General features: G+C 42.2%; 1 protein-coding gene across 1 annotated transcript in view; it reads right to left on the bottom strand.

The window, feature by feature from the left end:
* Window positions 1–966: 966 nt before the first annotated feature.
* Window positions 967–13,753, bottom strand: part of Polq (DNA polymerase theta) — a 110,554-nt gene continuing 97,767 nt past the window's right edge. The window contains exons 24-30 of the mRNA XM_032900184.1: window positions 13,433–13,548; window positions 10,255–10,439; window positions 7,707–7,818; window positions 5,813–5,937; window positions 3,582–3,735; window positions 2,258–2,373; window positions 967–1,869 (exon numbers count right to left, since the gene is read on the bottom strand). Coding sequence (XP_032756075.1) covers window positions 1,756–1,869; window positions 2,258–2,373; window positions 3,582–3,735; window positions 5,813–5,937; window positions 7,707–7,818; window positions 10,255–10,439; window positions 13,433–13,548 — 922 coding nt within the window. The 3' untranslated portion in view covers window positions 967–1,755. The remainder of the gene's footprint in view (window positions 1,870–2,257; window positions 2,374–3,581; window positions 3,736–5,812; window positions 5,938–7,706; window positions 7,819–10,254; window positions 10,440–13,432; window positions 13,549–13,753) is intronic.

Raw genomic sequence — 13,753 nt, 5'->3', positions numbered from 1 at the left:
AATATGAGGTCTTGTGTTAGAGAAGCTTCTATGGGTTGCTGAGTATAATTCAGCTTTCAAATTCTGGATTATCTTTGTCATTTTAATCAAATTTATGTTTGTGTTTTCTTGACTATGTCAGGCACTTTTCTCTTTAGCTCATTCTCGCTGAGGTTTTTTTTTTTTCTTTAAATGTCTTGAATTCTTTATCATTCTTTTTTAGAGGTTCATTTAGGCAATTCCCATTTTTTATAAGACTGGTGGATTTGGGGGGTGGGAATACTTCCTTGGTCTGTCATGTTTGTGTTTTGTAATGAGATCTAGTCATGTGGACATATCAGGCTGGGATATAGCACAGGATTTGCGGGCTGGGTTGGGCTTGAAGGCTGGCTTAGGTAATATAAAGTCAGGTAGATACAGTGGGCTATGCACATTAGTACCAGTGTAGAATTTGGAGCACGGGGCTGGGGGCTTGTTAAGGAGTGTGTGTGAAGGTAGAATCAGATTCGCCAGGCTTCAACCCACTAGGAAACTGAGAGAAGTACAGATTTTTCTTCTTGAGAAACACAGCATAGATGAATATATATGCATACAGACATATACCTGTATATATACAAATATCTATATGCATATGTGTAATATATATGTGTGTATGTATGCCTATATGTATATACATATATACATATGTGTGTAGTATTTATATAATACCTCAAGGAATAGTGAAGCAGGAAGGGGCAGTTCATGCCTATAAACCCATCATTTAAGAATGGAGGAGTCAGGGCTGAGAGTTTGGGGCCATCTTCTGCCCCCTTGTCCCTCCCTACCCATCCATCCAACTGTATCTGATGAAACAGGTATCTCTTTTCATCATGATCAATACACACAAAGATCCAATTATAACTAAACATTCTTAAATGAGAAAATCAATAAAGGACAAAGGTTTCTGATACTCTTAGATCAAATAGATTAAAAAATAAAAACATTGATATGTTTCTCATAAATTTATTTGAACAGCAAAAGGATATTAGTTGTGAGTAAAGAAATTCAATGTTTTGAACCTGAGAATTCTCTCCATACCACAAATATGGATGGAGGCACTAAGGGGCTCACAAAAGGGCATTTTTGTGGCCTGGCAGTGTTAGATTCAAGTGTCTCAATGTCTAAGCTGACAGACAGTTCATTTTAAGAGCATTCCAATCCTTCCTTGTCGGAACGGTGAGGAAAAGAACAAGCAGCAACAGTTCATGAAAACTCATTTCTAGATTCCTTTCACACTTATTAACTATCTTCTAGAATTTCAATTTGAGATTTTAAAATTCGACTTCAGAAGCTTTACTGTAGGAAAAGGCCACACACACTGCATAGCTCTAATGACTGAGACTGAGCACTGCCCGAGGCTCTTGGGGGATTACGTCATGAGTGCCGGAGTCCTTGACAGGAATAAAAATGGCCCTGAGGCAGCAGCTCCACTCCCTCACAATCTACACAGTTGAGGACCCAAAGTGCTAAGTGCATTTTCAAGCATACATTCTGAGACTGTTTAACGCTCCAATAAATTATGAAAGACAAATTCATAGATGCTCTTTGAGAGTGGGGATAACTAATAAATCTCCCCTCAAAGCCTTGTAACACCACAGGGACCAGACAGAGGTAGACATTAAAGCCCGCTAGAGACCTGCTCGTTTAAGTGCATCGTACTTGAGAGCAGGCGAAAGGCAGACTCTGCTTTCTGAGTGACTGTGTCCCAGGCTGCCCTGGGACCTGGGCACTGCACCATCACACATCAAAGTCCTTCAGCTGCCCCCAGCTGGTACCTATTTTCACTTTCACTTTCAGCTTCACAGACAGTTTCATAGCACATTCCATTTCATTCTTGACAATCTGAGCTACCTACAAATAAAGAAAAGAGGTTAATAAACTCCTCCCAGTCAAAGGAAGTCTCCCAGCTCACCCACAGAGAAACATAAACCAGACTGGGGCCCTGCTTTCAGTGTTGTTCAAACACAATCAGAAATGAGCCAGGCATTCAGACTGCCCTGCACTGAGGAGAAGTTCAGAAGTGGAAACCCTCAGGGCAAGGCCTCAGACAAACACGTCCACATCAAGAATCCTCTTCCTTTCAGTATGAAATCAGCATGCTTAGCTTTTCTCCCTACAGGGAGTCAACAGTTACGCAGCCAGCCTGTGCTAGAGAGGGTCTGAATACGATGTGCAAAGAACCAGTCATTCCGACCCCCACCGTCTGCTGCCAACATAATAGACTGACACTGAAAAATACCTGAACAACATCCTCTTCTGCCACTTCATATAAAAGCTCGTCGTGAAGTTGAAGGATGAAGAATCCTCCTCTCATAGGACAAAACATCCCTTTAACTTTTCTCTTTGGCAACAATCCTGCTCCAAGAAAAAGCAAAACTGAGCAACATGTCATCAAAGGAGAGGAAATTGGAATTTGTTTTCTTTTGTTCTTAGGAATTTTGAGAAACTTGGAATTTTAACTAATATTTTAAAACACATAGGTCTTGAAACTATCAAGAAAATACTGGCTGCTGCCTAGCAGGCAAACTCAAATTCCTAATAACTTCATTGCAGAAAGAAGGAAGTAAATAAGATATGAAGAGCTCACGAGATGGCTCGGTGGTTAAGAGCACTGACTGCTCCTCCAGAGGTCCTGAGTTCAATGCCCAGCAACCACATGGTGGCTCACAACCATCTGTAATGGGATCCAATGCCCTCTTCTGGTTTCTGGCGTGTCTGAGACAATGACAGTATATTCACATACTTAAGATAAATAAATAAATCTTCAGAGCTCACTCTGAAACCTCTCTTAAGTACCTTCCACCCATGGGCTGAGCATTACTCCAGGGCACAGTCCATGTACTGAGCCACAGAGCATCCCTGTGTGCAAAGTCAAACTTACAACAGCACTACAGACGGTTTTGCTGGGTGTGCCTTTTTGATCACCTCTCACAGATTAACAGATATGTGATACAAAATGGCACAGAAGCAGGAATACATTATTTTTAAGTTAGACATCAGAGAGATTTGCAGAAATACATAATAAAGTAACCTAGGACTAATTTTCTTCTGTTCCAAAAATATTTACATTCGTAAAACCATGTTGCTCATGTTACAGATGGTGTGCTTACGTGTGCACAGGTGTGTGACTATCGGTACAGGAGCCTAAGGTGGGAGGTGTTGGTTCTGTTGGAGCTGGAGTTACAGGCCACAGAGAGCCTTTTGATGTGGGTGCTGGAGACTGAAGTCAAGTCCTTTGCAAGGGCAGTATGCATTCTTAGCCTTTGATCCATCTCTTCAGCTCCCCCTTTTTCGAAAGGTTTACTTTTATTATTGTCTTAAAATGTTAAACCAAGCCTGAAAATTCTTTAATTTCCAATGTGGTAACTATAGCATATATAATCTATATAAATAATAATTCTTTGGTATCATTAATGATTTCCAAGAGTATAAAGACATCTGATACTAAAATATTTGAGGATTCTTAGAAATGAAATATAAAATATGCCCTCCCCACACCCACCTTTCAGGTGCAATCATTTCCACCATGTTGGCTCTACCAAGTACCTCACGGATAGACAAACCTGCTCGGTCACTCTGGAGCATGCTTTCCCGATGACCGTGGGATTTGAAGGTTGGATGGAAGGTCTCTAGCTGCTTCTGGATGTTAACTGTGGCTACTTTGACTATGTCAGCAGCTGAGCCTTGAACTGTTGTGTTGATGGCCTGACGCTCAGCCTATAAACGACAATCACAGGTGCTTAATGACAGGTCTCAATTCGCCTCGGTACCCACAGACCAGTGATCATATCTGCAGCCAGAAATTTGAAATGTGACGCAGGACATCAACAGGTAGGCAACATCCTACAAAGGACAATCTTCAGCCCTGCCTTCTGGCCTAAGCATAAGGCTGAATTGCTTTGGTTTAAATCCATATTTCTGGTCATTCTATTCTCCTGGGAAAAGCAACATAAACTCTCTGTGAATAAAAGTAGCACCAGAAAAGCTCAAATCATTTCCTTGATCTTTCATATGCAATGCCTGACACTCTGCAAAAATTGACAAGGAGTTGAGGCGGTATAAATGCTGTTTGTTTTACAGAAAATTAAGGAAAACAAAAGCCCGGCTAACATGATTGCCGTCCACCATGTCTTGATTCTGGAAGAAGGCGCTCAACCAAGAGTCAGCAGACATCTGACCACGCTGCTGGACATCCTACCCTCTGCTGTGTTTGACATGGTCCTCGTTCTTAAGAGACTAAAGTCTTGTGGGGAGGTTGGTAGAAAAGAAAAGAAACCAGATAAGATGGTGGTGACAGTGACACAGGTAGGATAATGGTGGTGGCAGAGTCTAAGCTGGCGACAGATAGCAGTCACCGCAGCTTGTTAAGAAGATGAATAAAAAACCTGTAAAAACTAAAAAGTGCAATGAATCCGTAGTGACAAACCAGGAGGTTCTGTGGAAAGGAACTTGTGGAGAATTTGGGTCTCACTCCTGATGGCCTCCGTAGATCGTCTGGCACACTAGTGTGGTTTTGGGGTTATAGTAATCCCTGTCAGATGCCGATCAAGTTTTGGTTTGTATGTTATCCCCTACACTGTTGACGGAGAGTCCCACCATTTAGACCTGACAGAAGGATGAGCACATCTTTCTCATGGCCCACAGGAAGGAGCTCACAAGGACAGGTCCTTCCATTAAAAACCTTTCAGCATCTAAAAAAAGTCAATTATCTTCTCCTCATTTCCAGCACTCTGAACGTAGAATAGACTTCAAGAATCTGTTCCAATACGCACCTCCTCCCTGAAATTAAATAACTGGGTATACGGAGAGGATGGTTTTATACACTGCTTGCTTTCGTCCATGATTTAAGACCTGTGTTTCTGTGAGGAATAATTAGTGTCTAGTTGAGTCAGACGATAAACAGTCTGAATGGCTGCTGTGCAGACACTGGACAGTAAAGATGTGATAAAAAGCCAGTTGTTATTTAAGGCCCAACTCACACCACTGTCCTGACAGCTTTGGATACCAGACAGAAACTGTACAATAGACACTGTCATGCAAAATTATGGAGAAATGACAGAGCAAAGTATGTTAAAACTGGGGAATTTGGACAATAATAGCAGCTTAAATGTGCAGATATTTTATGACTTCCTACAATTTAAAAGCAATTCTGATAATCATTTAAGCAATTATCTTCATGGATCTATAACACTATGTTACAGCAGCCCTGTTAATTACTCTGGACAACTAATAACCTCTAATAAAACAGTCAAAAGAATAAGTAGAACTAAGAGTATCCGAGTCTAACAACTGGGACATGTTAGCAAACGTGACACGAGGGAGCAGGAAGTGAAAGGCAGTGGAGTTTATGCTGAGCCTGGTGGTGCAGGTCTGTGGTCTTAGGTATACAGGAGGCTGAGGCAGGAACATAACAATGTTAAGGCTTTCCTGTGTTATAAGGGTGAGACTGGACAACCTGGGCTCTGTCAGGAAGTTGTAGGAGGGAAGGACGAACAGAGATGAAGATGGGTATAACTCAGCACTACAGTGCTTGCCGGTCATGGCTGATGACCAAATTCAACCCCAGCAAGAAAGTATTTACTTATGACCTGTCACCAAAACTAAAAAGTATCACGATGTTTACATTATCCTTCCCTAAACAGTGTCATCACTCCAACAGCTCCTTATAGATCCAGTGGCCAACTTTGTTTATTCAGAAAATCCAATTATGTAGTGTTCCTTAAAGGAACATTACAGTCTTTATTGAATGGTAAAAGTCTTTGAAATGTTAAAACTCAGAAAAATTTCAACATACGTGTGCCTTGTGATAAGGATTATTATCTTTGATTCCTGGCAAATATCTACGTCTTCCCAAAATTGTCTCAACAAATCCATCTCTTCTACAGTTCTTCACTGTGTCCCTCATGAAATGATTAATCCCTAAAAGAAAATACAAAAACAATTATAGCCAAAATCTACCTTGTGTGTAACTGATTTTCCTTTGTTCTTGTTCCTCTACTCATAGCAGCCCTAGCTGCTGTCTGTCACACAGTGTCATGACAACACCATCTGCATTCATCTACATTCTAACCCCTAAAGGGCCTTACTTGCAGGTGTCATGTCCATGTGCTGAATGTGGGGTTCCCGCAATCTCTTTCCCTCTCTCCATTTTTCTGTCATACTCCTACTTCTTAAATTTCAACTCCAAGTTGGGAGGTAGAAGGGGACAGTCATCTATAAAATGCCTCAGAATATGCGTAGCCCCAAACCCACACACAGACACATGGTCTGCAGAAAGTAGGTGGCATCTGAAAAACCTCACTGGATCACCTAAGACATGCTGTGATTCTAATTACCCTTGCAAAGTCTTCTATCTTTGGAAGAATTAAGGCAATTTTACTCAAACTTGAGGGGGAAAAATCAGAAACACAGGGTAGTTAAAAAAAGAGGCACCTACAGTAAATATCTCAATCCAGCAGTAACTCCAGTTAAGCATGAACTGCCTGCTTTCAGCCATGGGAAGTTCAATCCTCTATCAGTGAGCGGCGCCCACCTTGTTGCCTCAGAGGATCAACACTACTTCTAGATGTTTCCCCTTCTCTTTCATGTGTGGGACGGGCAGGGATTAATCCACAAACTAGAGTTGACACTTTGCTTGGAAGACCTGAGAAGGTGAAAAGTAAACACATTGTCCTTCCTACCGGCTACCCTCTGTACATTAAAAAGAACTTAAGCTCTGTGAGGACACGAATTAGTATCCTGTTTAGTGTTATTTCTACAAGGCCCAGACTGTTTCAAATATGATGAGTTATCTACAAAGCATAGTAGCCGTCATTCCAGAGCCCTTCATTTCTGAATAGATCCATTCTGCCTTTCTTCCTCACAGTGCTTTTGATACATGGCCAATGGCTTTCTGAGTACTATGATTTCATTCTTGCAAAGAAAAAACAAAACAATACAAACCTCTTATCAGCACAGGCTTTTTCAAGGGACTGCTGATTGGCCCCTTGTCTCTCTTTATCTATGTATCTATGTATGTATGTATGTATGTATGTATGTATGTATGTATGTATGTATGTATGTATGTATCTATCTATCTATGTATCTATGTATCTATGTATCTATCTATCTATCCTTCTCTCATATATTACATACCAACCACAGCTTTCGTCCCTCCTCTCCTCACCCCAAACTCCCCTTTCCCTCATGTTCTGTGTCTTGGCTGAAGCACAGAATATATGACTACATACAGCTGTCAAAATTCACAGAAAAAAAAATATATACACATACATATATATATATGAAAACAGTGACTTTAATTATATGTAAATTATACTTTGATAAGCTTTTAAAAGAAGAGATAACTTAAGGTGTGTAAACTGCTCTATATAACAGTCACTGAGAGTTTCTAACACAAATAATAAATGTTTTACTGTCAATCTAAAGCTATCTAAACCTAAAATACAAGTCAACGTCCACATTTTGTTGGTAGGCACAGTGTAGAGCACAGATAGCAAGTGTGCCTGCTTACATCTGACTCTGCCTTTATTTAAACAAGCTGACCTTAATACATAATGGCATTAAGCTGCACACTACTTGCCCTCAATAATTCCTGGTAAAACTTCTGATTAATAAAGATTTAAATAAACGTCTATAGCATTAGTTTAATTAATGTGGTGAATACAAGATCCTTAGTTTAAACTTCTTACCTTTATACCTGGACTTGAAAGAGTCGATATAGCAAGCAGCATCATTTTCTTTAATGCCCATCTGCTCTCCTAACGATTTAGCTCCCATCCCATATATAATTCCATAGCAAATCTGAAAGGGAGGCATTATACTCAGTAAGTTGAAGGTCATAACCAAACAAAACTTAAGACTACAGTGTTCATTAGAATTGATACCTTGGTAAACTTTTTACTTCATAGAGAACCATAGAAATGGTAAGATCAGCTGTATTGGGTTGGACCCCCAGAAGCTGATACCCAGCAAACATCTGTTCTGCCTTTGAGCGTAGCTTTGTGGTGTAACAGTACGAGTGACTAGGAATCGGGAGGAGAGCAGTCAGGATAGGAAGACGGTTTCTGTGCTGATGAACCCAGCAGCCGTTAGAGCAGGTTGTACTCCCCAGAGTATCTCAGCGGTGTCTGCTAAGGAAGTGCCTACAAGTCTGCAAAGAAAGTTTTGCAAATATCCCTGTCCTTGCCCACTGGTAAGACAGGAGCAAGCAGTTTGAGAATAGGGGAAACTTCTCTAGAAAGAAATATCTTCAACTTAGAGCTGCCTAAAGTCCAACATCCCAAAATGCAAAATTCATCTGGATTAAACAAGCCAGTAGGACTTGTTGAAGGAGGCAGAGGAGAGATGACTCAGCGGTTAAGAGCACTGACTGCTCCTCCAGAGGTCCTGAGTTCAAATCCCAGCAACCACATGGTGGCTCACAACCATCTGTAATGGGTTCCGATGCCCTCTTCTGGTGTGCCAGTGACAGTGTACATTAAATAAATAAATAAATAAATCTCTTTTTTAAAGTATTAAACAAAACCTTGGAGGTAAACTTTGGAAACTATACAGTCAATAGCAGGTCCTGCCCAGAGTCATGCATGATCTTGCCACGGCCACGTGACCTCTTTATAGCTAAATGCTTTCATCAGAAACATGAAACATTTGTATCATGAGACTGCTGCAATAAAAAGTGATGACTCGTGGGTATGTAGGAAATGGACACAGTGACGTTCCTTGGGAATGTTAATAAAATATTGAAGGACAACTTCCCGCTGGGTGGCAGTGGGTGGCCTTTGTCGGGCAGGCCTTTGTCTCTACAGAGCGAGCTGCTCAGCCAGGTCAGCACAGAGAAACTGTCTCAAAACAAAACACAACAACCAACCAACAACAAAAAAGGATACCTTGCTTATCAGATAAAATGCTTATCAAAATCCTAAAACTTTTCATGTGACACACTAGGGTAAGCCCATTCTCTTTTCTTAAATATTTTGTGGGATTTCTAAATTTTGTTTTAAGATAGGATCTCACTGTGTAGTTCTGTCTGGCCCGACTTGCTATGCAGATCAGACTGACCTTGAATTCAAGATGCTGCCACCACCACCTCCATCAAGCCCGCCTGTGCCCTGGGGCGTGAAAGTGTATGTCACCATACCAGGCCAAGGGCTTTTTTACTTAAAACTCTGTTGATTCTTCCAGCTTTTAAAGTATTTTGTTGTGATTCCAGTGTACGTGTCTGCTTTAGCTCAGTGTGGTCTGAAGTCTCAGCAAAACTGGGATTGGGTCACTTGGTGCAGGTTGAGACAGGGCAGACATTGTTCCAGCATGGTCACTGCTCAGTCAGGCGAGCAGTGATGAATACAGACAGCATTCCCTGGATTACTGTGGGTTCAGAAGTCAGAGATACCGATGCTCCCTACGTCTCCTGACTTCCCACTTATATCCGTGTAAACAAATCCAACTGTGTGTCTGTCCCCTCTTCTGTTAAACATGGATATAAGTGACACCTGTCTCAAGAGTGGGCTTAACTACAGGGACACTTGACCTGTGTTACTCAAGGTTTGACTCTTGCTAAATGCAGACTCAGGAAAGAGCAGCTAGCTTTTTAAACAGTGGGGACAGGTGCTGGTGCCCTGCACTGTGAGAAGCAGCATTCACACCAGCTAAGTCTGGGGTGAAAGAGAACCTAAAGCAGGTCTCTGGAAATGGCATCTGATTTCCCACAGGGTGTGTGGTTAGGAAATGGTGGTATTAATCTAGCCAGGAAATAGTAACAAGACCTTTGCTAGGTCTGTGACTAACAATGACCCAATGCAAAAGTGCAAGACAGCTGCTGAACGGCTCAGAGCTCTGCCGTTCATCACAGCCCAATTCTACGTTCAAAACCACTAGAGACGACAACCTTCCGCACAGCACCCTTTGGCTAGATGCTGTAAGAAAATGTAAGACTTTCCATCAAGACACTTACAGATAAGAGATTTAAAACCCACATTCTTCCTCATGTATAACAACTGCTCACCATCCCTGCCACTCGCAGGTAAACACCCACTGAGTACCAGACACCATGACTAGCCACAGATTAGACTTAGATACGCAGGCCTTTCTTGACCCTAAGTGGCCCACAGAGCTTGGTTTAATAAATACCCTGAGACCAGTGAATGTGAGAGCTCTAGAGAGGAATCGCTCCTCAACTGGAATGGTTCTGAGCACTTGATTAATTCTCTTCCCTGTGTGAAGTTTGTCCACCAGGCTCACCTGCTTTGCCTGTTGCCTCAGATCGTCACCAACAGCATCGGGCTCAAGCATCTTCCACTCAGCGGCAATGCTCCTGAACACATCCGCTCCCGAGTTTAAGACTTGAATGAGACGACAGTCACGAGATAAGTGTGCCAGGATCCTCAGTTCGAGCTGAGAGTAGTCGGCAGCCAATATCAAACCACCTGAAAAACACACCTCCTTTGAAAGCTTGTACAGCTCCACACTACGATTAAGTAAGATGACAGAATGTAGTTATAACTTCAAGGTCATGCGTTCAAAGTCAAAGCCTTACTTCAAGTACAATAAAGTTCATTTCTGTGCACTAGGTTGTAAGTTTTTACTTGTGTGTAATGTGTATGAGCTCCCCCCCTCCCCGTATCTGTCCTTTAACTGTGGGTGCCTTGCTCAGTATTCCCACGGCACCTAGCACACAACCTACAACAGTTCTCTCATGCTTCTCCTGATCCTTAGGGCAAGAGACTTAAATTTCCCTTTACACTACAGAAAATCTATACACAATAGAAAAATAGAAAACACTTCATAAAATATACCCATAAGAGATGGCTGTTGCCTGGGACTCAAGTAGGCTCGCAGAGGTCAGGAGGCCATGTCTGACCTAGGTCCTCTGCATATGTTATGGTTGTATAGCCTGGTGTTCTTGCAGGACTCCTAACAGTGGGACTGGGGGGTGTCTCTCACTTTGCCTGCCTTTGCAGCCCTTTTTCCTCATACTGGGTTGACTTGTCCAGGCATGATGCGAGAACATGTGCTGGTCTCATCGTAACTTCCTATGGTGTGTTTGGTTGATGTCCCTGGGAGGCTGCTCTTTGCTGAGGGGAGGTGGAGGAAGGTGGATCTGAGGGAGAGGAGAAGTTGGGGGAAGAGACTGGGGAAGGAGGGAGGGTAAGTGCAGTTGGGATGAAATACATGATAGAATAAATAAAAAGAAAATAATAAAATATACTTAATATCTCTAAAAAAAGAGAAATGGCTGTTGAACAAATAAGTAACAGGCAAATTGGTGTTCAGTAAATGTATGTTAAGTGTGCTTTGGTTCAACAATATTGAAGATATTCAGTGAAAAAAATCAAGTTAGTAGTAGGAGAGGAAAAGTACTAAGGGAATAGACAAGCTTCTTATGGCCTATGAATATCTTGATAAGAAGACTTGAACACAAAGACAAAGATTATGACCAAAGGATGACATACATAACAGATTTTATATATAAGTTCACTGAAATAATAAAGACAGAAGAACCTCAGATATAATAAGAGTGCTGAATTTCACTCATAATAAGAGGACTGGGAATTAAACCTATAGCCAGAAATACATTTCCTCACTTAAAATGGCAGCATCCAGAAATCTTCCCAACACACTCAGGCGAGTGTACAAGGCACACTCAGATGCTACGCCTGTGAAGCAAAAGAGCAGCCTCCTGCCCACTAAGCAGCAATCAGACACCGACACAATTGAGCTAATTTTAATCTGTGACGCAGCAAACAAACTCAGAGACTACGGTGCAAACTGAGCACACACAGCTTAAACTTTTTAGTCCCATTTATTTTGTTCTGAGACAAGGACTTGCTGTGCAGCTATGGTTGGCCTAGAACTCACAGATGTGCCTGACTGTGCTGCAATCGAAAGTGTGCACCACCACGTCCATCTACTCCCATTGCTTTACTGATAAGCACAGGCCTTAATATAAAAATGTTAGGTGAAAGGCCCAGCAGAAGTAGATACAAGAAGATAACTCTTAGGTAGAAGTCAAGAGACCACAAAGCCAAAGCTATGTATACCCGCAAAAGAAATACTGGCAAATATATAATAATTATTTGATGAGATAAGCAACAGCCAATGAAGAACCTTCACTGAGGAAGGAGGTGATGAGCTGTGTAACTGTGGTTTGTGAATGCTAACACCTCCGGAAACCCTGCAGGATGTGCTGTTTCCTCTGGTCTGAGGAAATAGACTATAGCTTGGGCTTATAGGCAGGCAAGCAGAGTTAGCAAGAATTCAGAGGAGCTGTGCATCAAATGAGCACCTGAACACACACAGGAATCCCTTTGCCGCTCATGTGGGTTACAAATAAGTTTATCCTTCAAAGCGAAGGATCTTCGAAGAAGATGGACCTGCTTTGTCAATGGAGATACAAATAATTTTAAAAAAAAATGTTTAAAACAATTTCAACATGTGAGTCTGCTTTCCAAGTGTGAATTTTATAAATTCTAAACAAAGATTGAGGACTCAGAGACTGCTGTTTGGATTCCTCGGAGATCTGGTGAGTCAAGCCAGAACCTAGGCAGCCTCTGTCCAGGAATTCCCCTCGGCTACACTCTACCCTTAAGAAAGGCCTTCCATGCTCTGCAGGATCTGCTAAGAATTTTCAAATTCTTTGGAACTTGGGAAATCTATACAATGTGGCAACTAGAAAACTTCAAACTATGAGCATACTTCACACTAAATTACTATTGCGCAAAATGGCTTTTAAATCCAGCCGTGCTCTGTCCTCAGTGGGGAAATCCCTTACACCACATAGCGCCGAGGCTTGGGTTGGACTGGACGTTGTATGCTGGTAGTTCACACTGACCAAGCAAAGCTGTAGCAAAGCTACCTCATCAGACTGTGCGTTTACTGTGGAAGTGAAGTTTCTGACAGAACTTATAACAATTTTATACCTGGACTACCCAGTGGGAAAAGAGAAAGAGAAGTAGGCACAGTAATCATAGAGTAATTAAGGAGTTGGGTCACAACCTCCAGGTGTTTTGATGACAGACAAGTGTAGGACTTAAGGCTGAACTTGGCCTGGTAGTGAGGCATGCGACAGGAAGCAGGCAGACAGGATTAGAAAGCAAGAGTCACAGGAGCAAACAAATCAGACAGACAAGCACACCTGCTGTTCCAAGTCAGTGGGGGCAAGTGAGGACAGACACCTCACGACCAGGGAGGCCCACAGAGAAGCAAAGTCAGTCAAGGATGGACAGAGTCAGCCACATTTCACAGAGGCTTACAGAGGGCATCAGCACACAGCAGCTACTGTGATTCGCCACAGTGGTACTGGGCAGGCACAGCATCTAGCATAGGAAGGACGGGGGCATAATGCACACCTCTGAGTCCTACTCATAATTCAGGGCTTCTCAATGCCTGTAAATAACCCCTAGAAACAAGTAGCCCCTACCTGGGAAAGGCACAAAGGCATGGCGCATGCTCACTGAAAATGGCACGCCTCTATCTGAGGTCTTCTCCAGCACCGTTCTTTGCCCCGGGTGCAGGCCATAAACCTTCTGATTTTGTCTGTAGTACAAATAAAATCATCAGCTAGAACATGACAAATCTCAGATACATGCAAGGTCTGATTTCTAATAAAAATAGTATTTCTATCTAAGAACCCTAAATAGCCTTTAAAGTTTAGGAGAGACAGTAGACCCCTGCTGGGAAACATCCAGTAAAGCTTGGGGCCACTTCTATAACCACCTCCCCATAAACTGCTTCTGAGCCC

The sequence above is a fragment of the Rattus rattus genome, chromosome 4 (assembly GCF_011064425.1).
Source record: "Rattus rattus isolate New Zealand chromosome 4, Rrattus_CSIRO_v1, whole genome shotgun sequence".
In the NCBI taxonomy this organism is placed as follows: Eukaryota; Metazoa; Chordata; class Mammalia; order Rodentia; family Muridae; genus Rattus; species Rattus rattus.
This window is presented reverse-complemented; position numbering and strand designations above follow the sequence as displayed.